At 34.6% G+C, this 13,708-nt stretch overlaps 1 protein-coding gene across 1 annotated transcript in view; it reads right to left on the bottom strand.

The window, feature by feature from the left end:
* The window catches only part of LOC106478062 (potassium voltage-gated channel subfamily KQT member 1-like), a 121,691-nt gene extending 113,706 nt beyond the window's left edge, over positions 1–7,985 (bottom strand). The window contains exon 1 of the mRNA XM_022381579.1: positions 7,624–7,985. Within this exon, the coding sequence (XP_022237287.1) occupies positions 7,624–7,985 (362 nt within the window). The remainder of the gene's footprint in view (positions 1–7,623) is intronic.
* Between the last annotated feature and the right edge of the window lie 5,723 nt (positions 7,986–13,708).

Genomic DNA, 13,708 nt, shown 5'->3' with positions numbered 1-13,708 from the left:
ATCTAAGTTTAAAACATTACTTAATCCTGTTTGATTAACTAAAATGTTTTGTTACAAAATTACAAAAAAAAACATAAGTCGAGAACTTTTAGTTCAGAGGGAGGCAACATTTCGACTTCCTGGGAATCTTCTGGCGAGAAGGATCTTCTTTATTTTCAAGATAATAATAGATAAAGAAAGAAAGAACGTGAAAAATCAACTGAAACAACAACCTGAAGAGGGAAAGTTTCATAAAATACTCTGGTTGTTTCACGGTCCTAGGAAGTTGACCGTTTCTATTGGATAACCACAAAATCTTCTTTTTGTGGTTGACTGCAAAACGCTTTAGACGAATAAACATAGATAATTTCATATTAAGATGACTGTAACAGCTTTTAACACTGCTAATATTTCAAAGTGTAATATAATGTCTGAAGTTTTCAAGATCTGATTTTGAATAATCTTATCTTAAGAATTTACTGATGATAAAGTTCAGAGTTTTAATATTCTAACTACTTAGGGAAGCATATGTATTTCTGTAAGCGTCACTCACATGAAACACTATTTTGATCTCTCCTTAATACGGTTTTCGGAACTTTTAATCTCCTGACTCATTGCTTCTTGTATGTTAATTAGGCCCTATGTTGATCTATTACAATTCACCTGATAGGGGCTTTTAATGGTTTTCTTAACGAAAATGAAATCTCTACAAATATACTTTGATCACCAATTTTAATTGGGTTAATAACGCGTCTCTTGATAACAAGTACCAGTTTGTTAGAGTCAGTACATTGACTCTACGTCATAGTGATTTGTAATAAGTAGAGAGATGAATTATAAGTTTGACAATAGCTGTATTCCTACAAACTTCGAACTAGCGAACAGGAAATTTGGCGAATCGATGCTATTTTTATTGTCTTTGTATCCTATACCAATACTAAAATACAACAGATGTTGTTTTATGATATTATGATTTTTATTAAAACGTTATTTTTGTCCACTTCCTAGCTTATTATTATGATGCAGAAGTGATAGATGCATTTATGTTTCCAAACGTTTTATGGGTGTAAGTTATCTCTGCTGTTTTGGCAGTAACCGCTTACAGTATTATCCTGTTATTTGAAAGATTCGTTTTGAAATATCAAGTTATTAATTTAAATTTAAATTTTGGGATTTGTTGTTCTTGTAATCCTACGCATGTTTATTCCTTTACCTTAAAATATTTTATGAGTTTCGCTTTTGAATTGTAATATTGCACACACAACTATCTAAAGATAGTTTGAAGATATAATGTCGTACTATAATTTTTACTTATCTTAGTAATTGCTTCATCAAACACTTTTAATAAAGTAGAGGACTTAAGTACAATTGTCTTTGTTTTATCTTCACTTCTGTAATTATGGAGTTTCACCAAGTACCGACGGTTTCAACTATCAGTTGTTTAACTATTGTAACACCTAAACACACATAAGCCCTCTCATCTCCTCACACTATCAAACAAAGGCACCCAGACAACACATCTCATACTAATAAAGGAACAACTCCATTGAATTTGCAATAAAAACCTGTGATATACTACTCAAAAACTTTATAAGGTCAACAGCAGCCAACTGGGGTCAAAGCAAAGTATCTGAGGACTCTCTATGAGAAATGGTATTTGGATGCAAATTGTTGGTATGATTGACTGGAAAACGTAAGCCCACCTAGCCACATGCAAACCCAAGACGCAACAAAGCAGAGAATCTGAGGACTCTCTATGAGGAATGGTATTTGGATGCAAGTTGTTGGTATGATTGACTGGAAAACGTAAGCCCACCTAGCCACACGCAAACCCAGGTTGGCAATGTGCTGAAAAAAATGAGAAACTATTGGACGCGGTAATGTGAAATGCCAACCCAGCTTCCAAAGATAAACAATCCTTATTTCATTCGAACATTTAATTGTGTTGGGAAATCTCAAACGATGCCCATCACCCAGGAATTTAATCCTTACATTACAGATTGGTTTATATACCGTTCACTGCTGTATATTACATCATATTGAGTATTATTATATTTGTGGCTGGCAAATATGACCAAAAACTTTGGTGAAATTATTTATTTTATATGTAAAATAGGTAGAAACTCTCAGCAATTGCATTATTGGCCGTATTTTCGCTTAGTGTTTATGTGTAACGCATGTGTTATTAGGGATCCTGTAACCAACAGCTTTAAGAACTCTCAAGCAATTTGTGCATACATAGCTTAGAAAAATGCGTTTAAAAATCCGATAAGGTTTAAGTAATTTTAGGGTTAATGAGAGTTCAAGACTTCAGATCATGTCAACTGTGCAAAGGAGCAAACTCTGTACTGCTTGATTTCATGGAAGAGCTACAGCTCATAAGCTCGCTCTTCCCGGAAGTGTTACATGAAGCAATGAATTTCCTATCCTTTGGATGGACGAGTTTGGATTGGATAGAGACCTAAATAACCATGGACTGTTGTTTGTTTTTGAATTTCGCGTAAAGCTACACGAGGGCTATTTGCGCTAGCCGTTCCTAATTGAACAGTGAAAAACTAGAGAGAAGGCAGATAATCATCACCACCCACCACCTACTCTTGGGCTAGACTTTTACCAACGAATAGTGGGATTGACCGTCACATTATAACGCATCCACGGCTTAAAGGGCGAGCATGTTCGATGGGACGGTGATTCGAACCCGCGACCCTCAGATTGCGAGTCAAGTATTATGTGGTCATATTTTAGCTGGTTGAAACTTCATATTTTGGTAATATTTAAGGAAGCTATGAATGCCTTGACACATTATGACATTCTGGACAATGCCACGAGAGAATTTTTAAGAGTAAAAAGCCTACACGTCTCTCAGAATTATAATGCACTCAGTTATTCCGTACGGTGTGCCTAGCAATGGTTTGACACAAATAATTTCCAGATATTTCTTCAGCCAGCTAAAACCCCAACCCAGATCCCATGGCAAAACTCACCTTCGCTTTGGAATGCTGCCAAAAAGCAAACCCCGAAAGTTCATCATACGAGAGAGGGGGGAACTGGGGCAGTTGCCACCGGGCGCCAGGGTCTGTTGAGGGTCCTGGCAGTGGGATATTCCAAAACTCACTAGAAATGCAAATAACTTAATGAGCTAAAATTACTACTGCTTTTTTCATGGATTCATGAAGAAATTTGTCACCTAAATTTATTTTATGAAAAATCAGTAAAAGTTAATAAATAGAATGAAAGGGGGACCCGATGATATGACTGACCCCGGGGCCTGGGTTGGCACGAACCAAAGATTCATGTTGATGAGTGTTTATAATGGACTGTGGGCACACTCTATTAAAATGGCGCTTCATTGGCGAAACATATTTTCCCATGTGAAAGTGTGCTACCCCAATACTTTTGGTAACACATAACACACACACACACACACATATATAGATATATATGCATACATTTTCATAAAAAGATAACATGAAAACATAAATCATTTTAATTATTAGAAAACCAAAATCGCGCCGAATATAATCATCATACAACATTAAAGTTGTACTAAATGTAAAAATATAAATGTTACAGTTTTAAAGTAAGATAACTGAAGTCATAGCACCCAAAAAACGTTGGTAACATGACGTCTCTCCAGAAATATTTCAGAATGCTCAATAAAAAACGAGTCCGTTAACACGGTAGAACAAATTAATACAGAAAAACAATAAACAGATGCTTAAACCCACAACTTCCTGTATTCCACTACCAGTTACTGTTCGCGACCAGATGTGGGAAAGTTATTCCCCCCTTTGACACAAAATAATAAATCCTAATATTAAAAAAGAATTTAAAATAAGAAAATAACAACTATGTTTCTTTCTAATATAGTTCGATGTTTAACGACTTCCCTCGACCCTTAAAAATAACAGACGCCAGAAAAAGTTTTTCACAATCCCATAAAAATCATCTATCAAAGTATTCTAAGAACATTTCAAACTGATTTTTATATTCATTAATAAATGTTTTATATGATTTTAATATTTCACAACATTGAAATCCAATGTAATTTAAACAGTCAGTCAGAATTGATACATTATTATGAAAAATGAATCATTATTACAAATGAAAACGTATGCTATGAACTGAGAGATTATTGTATCATTATATTTGTTTGTTTGAAGTTAAGCACAAGGCAATGCAGTGGGCTATCTGTGCTCTGCCCAGAACGGGTATCGAAACCCAGTTTCTAGTGTTGTAAGTCCGCAGACATACCGCTATAACACTGCGAGAGCGGGGGGTATATTCTTAAAAGAACTGTAAGATACAAGACTACTTGTAGCCGGTGAACCCAAAACCTTAGTGAAAATCCCGTCATTTGTTAAAAAAAAAAGAAATGTGTACTTTTTTCGTACATAAGTAGGTGAAACATGATTCTCAAATTTACAGACAAACTAAGACATCGATAGCAAACATATTCTACAGACAATGAATATTCAATTAAAACTTATGAAGCTGTTGAACAATCAATGTTTTGCTGCAATGATTCACTCAATTTATAATTTTTTTAATTCAGGAAGTACCAAACGTGTATCTCATAATAAATCGTTTTGAAATAATTAGGAAGAACATTTTTGATAATTTTGAGAGAACGAATGTACAAGTTTTCCGCGCCTGTTTGTTGAAATATACAAGCTTTTTTTTTCATGTAGCAGTCCATATTTTTTACGCAAAAGGTGCCGTCTAGATAATATAAGCTCGAGCACGCATGGTAATTACTTCGTCCAATAGAGTTTATGAAGACTGTCCATTACCCAGTGAGTACGTGCGTTACGTATTTTGATGTTATCAGCTGACCAAATTTCCACGAAACAATGAAAGTCATTACAGAACTGTTAATTTGCATATTTTTTTTGTGAATTTAAGACTCAGCCTGTCGGTTTCTCAATACTTCCAAAATGAAATGTGAAAGTAAAAACATAAATCGTGAGGTTAGATCCAGGCAGAATGACAAAGATGTAATTCATACAGAGGTGATTATTACTTAGTAGAAACGAAATAAACATAGAGATAATTTGGCTCAAATATTGATTGATCATATAAAATAATATGACGTGTTGTTTGTTTAAATGCTTATAACTAAGATATAATTCAACTCGTAAGGTTTCATTTAAGCCCCATAGGAAAAACAATAAGTAGTTATTCTATCCGATGTTAATTTTCAATGAAATATAGTTGCTATGCTATAACATTTTGATCACATAGTTTATTTATTATTAAATAAATAGATTGGCGCACGTTTTTTATCTCTAAGGTTTATTTGGTGTCGATGAAAGCACTCCATTACTGTGGTGTATCTCCAGCATTCACAATTTTCGTTAGCGTAGGCCTAACTAGGCTGTTGTCAATCTAGTGCAAATTTAAAACATGATGTACATCGATATACTTTATAATCATTAAATTTTCCAAAATATTAATACCAAATGAAAATATAACACGAAAAAGTTTTTCTAACGGTAGAATCATCCAGAATTAAGGGATAAGATGCTGCTATTATCATTATCATTATTTTATTGGTCTTACCTAAATATACGTGCAAATTATCTGTCGTTATTAATCAAAATGAAGGAAGCAAGAGCAATGCTCAGTGGATTTTACATCTGGGATCTGGGTCCGGAAACTCTTTTGATTTTTAACATTTAAAGAGGTAGAAGAAAAAATCTCCATGCACAAAAACGAACACACGTTTATTTAACTACAAATAAAGTTTGAAACAATGAATAAAAGGGAGGAATATACACAAGCCCAAGCAGACCAGTGGTCATCTGTGTCCACAACGTTTAGGGCACGTTTTAAGCACGTCGGGACAACGAAAATGTTAATTTATTATTTCACAATTATTAACATGTATTGTATGTTTCAAATACACGTACATACATATATACAAACGTATATGTAGCACGTGTCTTTGTGAGAAGTATTCCTTTTTAGAATGATGACCTGAATAATAATAACAAAGGCAGTTTTCCATTATTAAACTTAGCATGAACACTTCCCTACGGATGTAGCCAGCAGTAACAATATTAGAAAATCAGTAGTTATATTTGAATGAATACTTTCTTGTGTACTCTAACACTCCGTCTCTTCTTTCTTCTCCAGTGATTTGTATTCCTCCTCAACATTAGAGACGTGTAAGCTGTCATTTTCACTCTAATCACTTTACAGTTATCTTGTCAAATATTTATCCATATTCATACCTTTTCATACTCGTGCTTTAGTGTCGTCTGCCAGCAAGTTAAAGGTGTTAACATGAAAATTAAGCATTACTTCAACAATTAAAATATGGATTTAAGCACACAAATAAACGAAATGAACCAAAACTATACAAAAAAAAAAACAACAACACTGGAATCAAAGGGTTATATGTGGGAATTCGGAAAATCGGGAGATAATTACACCCTTTGGGTTCTCCCAGATTCTCGGCCTGATTTTCGTTATTTTTTTTAAATTAACCTACCGCACTACTTTCATTTTCCTCAATTAGTATTACACAGGTTTTCAAATACTAATTATTTTAATATAGAGCGCATTTAGGCTTAACTGCGACTTTGTATTTCAAACTGCAAAAGCGTTAATGTAACGAAACTGATCATTTAATTTTTTTACTTGAACACAGAAAATCAGAGAAACTGATTTACGAATTCTTCTTCATAGATGTAACGATGTGACCTGGAAGTTACCTATATCTATCGGAACATTCAGCACGGAATATTGAGACATAACTTTATATTTCACAATCGACATCCTGACTTCAGATCTTCACACTCTGTAATTTCCATATTATCATTTTCCCTTCGAAGCCTACTACTTATTGATTATTGTCTCCAGACTATATATAACGTATAAACGTGCAAGTAATAGCCCTAAACGTACAGCCTTGGTTGCACCTTATCAGATTTCTGAGGAATGACTGACCTAAATCAGTCTCACAAGCGCCAATAGGCTATGCTCGGAAGTAAGAATTTTATGCTAAACATAATTTAACTGGTTCCCAATAAACTATCTAATGTAAGGTATGACTAAAACTTTGACTAGAAGTGAAGTAATTAGAATATTAAATATGTATATAAAATTATCTATTGTAATTTTTAAGTGAAAGTTATTGAGTCTAATAGTTTTGAAACGCTGAGAAGTTTGTTTGTTTTAGATCAAAGCCACACTAAACTATAAGTGTTGTAAGTTCGTAATCTTACAATCGGAAATGTTGAAACATGGCTAAATATGGTGAAAATAAGCAGAAATAATAATAAAACTTGTCATCAAAACATAATCACCAGAGAGTGAGTATTAATAGATATACTATCTTAAACACAGTATATTGTGCCTTATTAAATGTCTATAAATGTCTTAAGTTTCTTAAAATGTATTTTAAAACGAAAACGTCCCAGTAGAGGTAGTAACTACCAAAGCTCAAACGAGTCCGGAGTTTCACTTTCAAATCTGCTGTAACTCATGCACATTCTCTGAAATCAAGGCACTATTGTTAGAAAAACAAGAAAGAAAGAAAAACATCTAAAAGAAAAAGAAAGATTAGTCTATTTTTATTTTATACACGTGCTGGAAACACGAGTTAGAACTTTAAACTCGTTATTTAAAGAAACTTACACGAGAAGATGGTAGAAAACAGCTTTACGTGCTCGAGGTTGTTCCAGGAAGTTGTAGATGATACATTGTAATTTCCGGAAGCACGTTTCTCGAGGTCGATGGTGAGAAGCCACTGGCTTTCCCAACAGACTAAGACGGGGCTCGATGTAATACTGGTCGGAGTTAGGATTAAGCCGATCACCTCTCTCGACATCGCGAAGTTCAACCCTTTCTACCACCGTGGCTCGATGTTGCAAAGTAGACGGTGGAGAGGGAGAACCGAAATGAGATTCCTCGTTCAGTGCCCGCCGAGAGTCCGGGCTATCTTCCGGGTGATCCCCTTTTCCACGCCATCCCTTTAACCAGCGAAGCGCTGTGGCCATGTTTCAGTTTCAGTCTGGAAATGCGAACCAAAGCCTCACGGCCATCGTTTGGAAAGCAGATAACTATATATGTAAATTTTACACTACCAGTTCACTTCTACTGACTCAGAAAATTTCGTGAGACAGTTACGAATCTCGTGCTAAATAATTAGCTAACGAATATCCATAAGCACATAAAACGATTTTAATTTGTTTGCACAAAGTTTGTCCCCAAGTCAAAACTAATAAATACACGATTTTCTAAATCGGGAGACTTGTAATTCTTTAATTTACCTCAAAAATCAAATTCCCGAATCAACCCTTGCTACCGTACATCTTTCTGACGCAAGAGAGAGAAACACCATGCTTCTCTCGTGTAGCGAATGTCGCTGCGCGTGACGTTATCATCAGCTCAGCATGCGCTCAGTTGTACAGCGCCATATAGCGGCGAGATTGTCACAAAAAAACTATAAATACGCTCAGTACAAGCTCTGTTACTGGAACAAATTTAATACCCTTAAAAATTCAGAAAGAAAAAAACGAAATTCTTGACGTCACACTATTATGTCATTTGAGTACACGAAACGAAGGTATATAGACACATTACTAGAATTATGTCTTCTTTTATTGAAGAGATAGCTTTTTAGTGTCTATATCAATGGCTTTTTGGTTCCCAGCCAACCGTCCCTCTTTGGCAACTATCGATCACAATATTCTCTACGGAGAAGAACTAAAAAGGAAAGAGCGTTAGAGGACATTCGGACGCACTCGTTTTCAAATACCAGCAATTGATTTAGTTGGTTACTCTATCATATGTTGGACTCTTACAGTATTACGTTTCGCTGTTTATATTCTGGATTGTTTAGACTCAATTAGCAGAGAACGAATGATATATTGAAGAAAATTGAAGAATTATCATGATCGTATTTAAAGTCGTTCATCATTTGTTAATAGTGTTAGACAGATATTCACGGACCTTAGAGATGGTCAGATATAATGTGATTGAATACGCAAAATGTTGCCACAGATCCGTGAATGACACTCACTTCACATGCACGTTTACTGATATTTCATATCATTTATGGTCTTTAGTAAACGCTGACGTGCACAATACGTTAATGAATTTAATAACGTATTCAATAAGTAATGCCGTTAGAAATAGAGATACCCACGAAATTTGAATTTTTTAAAACTTATCTAAAGCTTTTCGTTTCGCTCTATTCTCTATCGCGTACTTATCTGGCATGGCATGGCCTAGTTGTTAGAGCTCTTGACACACAACCTGCAGGATGCGAATTTGTCTGCCTGGTGGGAGGTATTGACTAACTGTTATCCCTTTAGTCTATCACTTCAAAATTAGGGACGGCGTCGGGTAGTTTTTTCAATAAGCAACCAAAATCATAATTTTCAATATTTCCAAATTGTTGCGTTTTCTTCGATTCACTTACGATATCCATTGAATATTTAATAATTAATTTATAAATCATGTTTCTAACATTTCTCTCTGACATGTTTCGATTCCGACGTATTCTATCGAAATATTTTTGTTATCTATTTCTTAATATATCGTGTTTTACAAAATAAATGTAGATCTCTTCAGACATTGTTAACATGTCATAGATAACTACTATTTAGAAACATGGTTATACTGGTTTCAGTTCTTAAACTCCGAATAGTTTGAAAAATATGACTGTGGAAATAAAAAAAAGCTAAAATGTTGTGCCTGTTTTTTAAAATTTCATCATATATATATATAACGTTGAGTAGGAATTAGATGTATGTAATATTTTGTGACAGACAGATAGATAGATAATAGTTTTACTTATTTCCAACGGACAGTTTCCTCATAATTCGCGACATGAGACAGCCCACACTTCCCTCGCCTATGGAACTTGACGCCCCCACTTACACAACCACGTACATTTACAGTTAAACAAATCCAACAAGCCTCTAAATCAGGCAAGCATATGTGAGTACATAGTAACATAAAGCCCCCCAGTGGCAAGTGTGGAGGCTTATTACACTACAAACCTGGTTTCGATACCCGTGGTGGCACAGCACAAATAGTCCATTGTGTAACTTTGTGCTTAATTTATAAATGTTTGAAAGAAGAATGCAGTAATGCCTTTTTTCTCTTGTCGTATTTTTCGTGAATTTTCTCACGCCCCTCAGGATACATTCTATTTTCCCGTAGTTTGAAAAGTAACGCCCTATATAGAAACCCCTTGTAAGTATTAAGTTTACGTGAATTCCATTTGTAATCAAAGATTTCTGGTTGTTTAATAAAAATAAATATCCTACTAGATGTACTTCCGCAGGGCCCTCGAAAGTGTTCTGTTTCAAGAGTAAATAAAACCAAAATTAAGAGTAACAAACATTTTTATTTCTTGCTTTTGAAATTCGTATGTCAAGCTGTATTTTAGCCTACAGAGTGCATAACTATTCTCGTGATTCGTGGCATGCGCTTTTACCGACATCACAACAGTACAAACTGCAACGTTAAGCTTCCCTTACGTGACGTCATTTTGGTGTCTACTGACTGACTGACAGATAACACGCTACTGTAGAGTGGTGCGAGTGGTTAAAACAGATGACCCTTCCAGGCAGACTTCGACCCTCTTTCGGGAAAATAAACACATAAGGACAAAAATAAGACACCCTATAACCCAAGTACTTTCGAAAGATAGACCCTTTTGTTCATCAGGAGCAACTTTCGAAAGGTAAACCTTTATTGATCAGGAGCAACATTCGAAAAGTAGACCTTTTTTTTTCGTCAAACTTTTGAAAGTGGTAGGGTTATGGGATATATTATTTTTATCTTTCGTTGATTTTTAATCTACGTGCTTTCCAAACACTATAAACACAGTAAATTGGAATCATGGGGTTATATATATATATATAACTGCTGCTTTTATATGTCATGTACAACGTATAATAAATACAGATGAGGTGGATATTATAGTGTAAAAAACTAACTTAAAGCAACATTCGTGAGAAATAAATAGCTGAAAGAGTAATATCCAGGAAAGCTGCAGATAGTTATAGATGCCTCTAAAATTATCAAGTTACTATTGTACAAACCTTAGACAAACATGTTCAATGTCGTATTCAAATACAATAAGATAAAAATAATAATTGGATACCAAATTTACGTATATCTACGACACGTGGCATAGAGATCGAAGATCTAACCAATTGAAACACCTTCAAATATTAAGTCCAAATTTGGTAGTTTTTCCCAAAATTTTTAATAGTTCTGACATGAAAAAGTACAACATTTGAACTATATCAATTAAAAAACTATATGCTTCTGTAGTGTTATATGAAGATAAGCTTTTTCTAACCACTCTATTTTTTGTCTAGTATATCATATTAAAATGTTTTCAAAAAACAGTTTTGTTTCGTCTAATCTGTTAAATTAAAATTATTTCCAATAAGGCTAACTTAAATCTGAGTAGTTTACATCCCTAAAACTAACCATTTTGATGTTTATTTAACACAATAGATGTCAAGAACAATCCTTTTGTGTCGTTTGGAGTGAAGGACTTTGAAATGTAATATTTTTAACCCCAAATTATCTAAATACAGATCTTTCGATAACCTGTTATGTTTTTATTAAAATTGATACTTGTTACGTTTCGCTTAGATTATTCTTTTAGCCTTGCTTTAAGATAGTTTATTTTGTCTTATTTAAAGTCCTGCATAAGAAACCTTATCGTCTAAAATCTTGTAGCTACCGTTAATATTGTACATATCACATCAAATGATGATTAACGTAAAAAATTATCAAGCTCGGATGAAACGATATTAGTGTTAGAATAAAAACAACAACTGATTTTTTTGTTTGTTTGTTTTAAGTGAAAACTTTGGTTTAAACAAAAAATAGGACTAACACACATTTACTGTCGCACGCCATTAAGTTTTAGGAAACACAAAAACAACACTGATACCTAATAAAACTGAATAAAATCGACCAATATGTACATACATTTTTACAGAAATACTAATATATAGAGTGGCCCAAAATTAATAGGACTCTGATGTATCATAAATGTAATGCGCGCGTGCGTTTGTGAGTGTATCATTTCCGCTATCACTAGAGAAATGTTGGTAACAGCAATTCCCACAATGAAGTAAATCTCTTTGAAAGACCTACTCCGTTCTCATTTACTTTTATCATTACAGTATGTTATCTGAATAGACACTGTCAGCAAATTGATGTTTTCGAAATACATGTCCTCAAGTTCTATCATTTTTAGGCCACATAAGCGCAACTACCCATATTATTAGTTGGATCAAGCCCACGGACCCACGAGCCTCTTGTGGATTCCACATAAGTTATAGGGCCCCCTAGTAATTTTGCTCTACGGTCTCCTTGAGATGCATTTGCACCACTGTTTGACCACCCTGCACAGAAAAACTGTTCCCCGATGTACTATAAACTAACATAGCCAGATAGTCATACTTAATCTGAGGAAATAGTTGTTACTATTGTCATTTTATCGAACTGTAGGTGTACTTTGTAATAATTCAGAGAACCACTGTTAAAATCTAAACAACTGTAAAAATTACTTAAGTATTGGCATTTTCAAACTGAACGGCACCTTAAAAACGGTCAGGTTAGAGACCCCCTATAGTTCAATATTAACCGTTACAAATTTTGAACTACTGATCAGAGGGAAGGCAGCCAGTTAGCATCATCCGTATAACAAAGACATTTTCTGAGTTTGTATCAAATAATGGGATTGACTGTCAATCTTATATCGCACCACAGCTAAAAGTGCGGAGCATGTTTCAGCAGCAACGAGGTACGAACCTCTGACATTTCGATACACAGCCCGGTGCGTAACCACTAGACCAAATTCGGCTTATCAGGAAGCACCAATGAAGTTTAGTCATGCAAAATCAAAAATTCTTGAAACAGCAGTTTTCATGAACTATTTAATTTTTTTAGTTTGTAAATGTGAACAAGTTAATAAGCAATTCATTTATTAAACCAGTAAGCCCCCAGTGGCACAGCTGTATATCTGCGGACTTACAACGCTAGAATTCGGGTTTCGATACCCGTGTTGGGCAGAGCACAGATAGCCCATTGTGTAGCTTTGTGCTTAATTACAAACAAAAAACAAATAAATAATAAACCAGTAAACCCTATAAAAGTTGTAATATAACGGGATTGAAAGCCACTAAACTAATTGTTGACATTATAAAAGTTGTAATATAACGGGATTGAAAGCCACTAAACTAACTGTTGACATTATAAAAGTTGTTATATTACGGGATTGAAAAGCACTAAACTAATTGTTGACATTATAAAAGTTGTAATATAACGGGATTGAAAGCCACTAAACTAATTGTTGACATTATAAAAGTTGTTATATTACGGGACTCAACGCCACTAAACTAATTGTTGACATTACAAAAGTTGTTATATTACGGGACTGAACGCCACTAAACTAATTGTTGACATTATAAAACTTGCAGTATTATGGGACTCAACGCCACTAAACTAATTGTTGACATTATAAAAGTTGTAATATTATGGGACTCAACGCCACTAAACTAATTGTTGACATTGTAAAAGTTGTAATATTACGGACTGAACGCCACTAAACTAACTGTTGAGGCCCAGCATGGCCAAGTGATTAGGACGCTCGACTCGTAATCTGAGGGTCGCGGGTTCGAATCCCCGTCCCACTAAATATGCTCGCCCTTTCAGCCGTGGGGGCGTTATAATGTTATGG

This window comes from Limulus polyphemus, unplaced genomic scaffold, assembly GCF_000517525.1.
Source record: "Limulus polyphemus unplaced genomic scaffold, Limulus_polyphemus-2.1.2 Scaffold177, whole genome shotgun sequence".
In the NCBI taxonomy this organism is placed as follows: domain Eukaryota; kingdom Metazoa; phylum Arthropoda; class Merostomata; order Xiphosura; family Limulidae; genus Limulus; species Limulus polyphemus.
The sequence above is the reverse complement of the archived record's forward strand: the minus strand, read 5'-3'. Positions and strand labels throughout refer to the sequence as shown.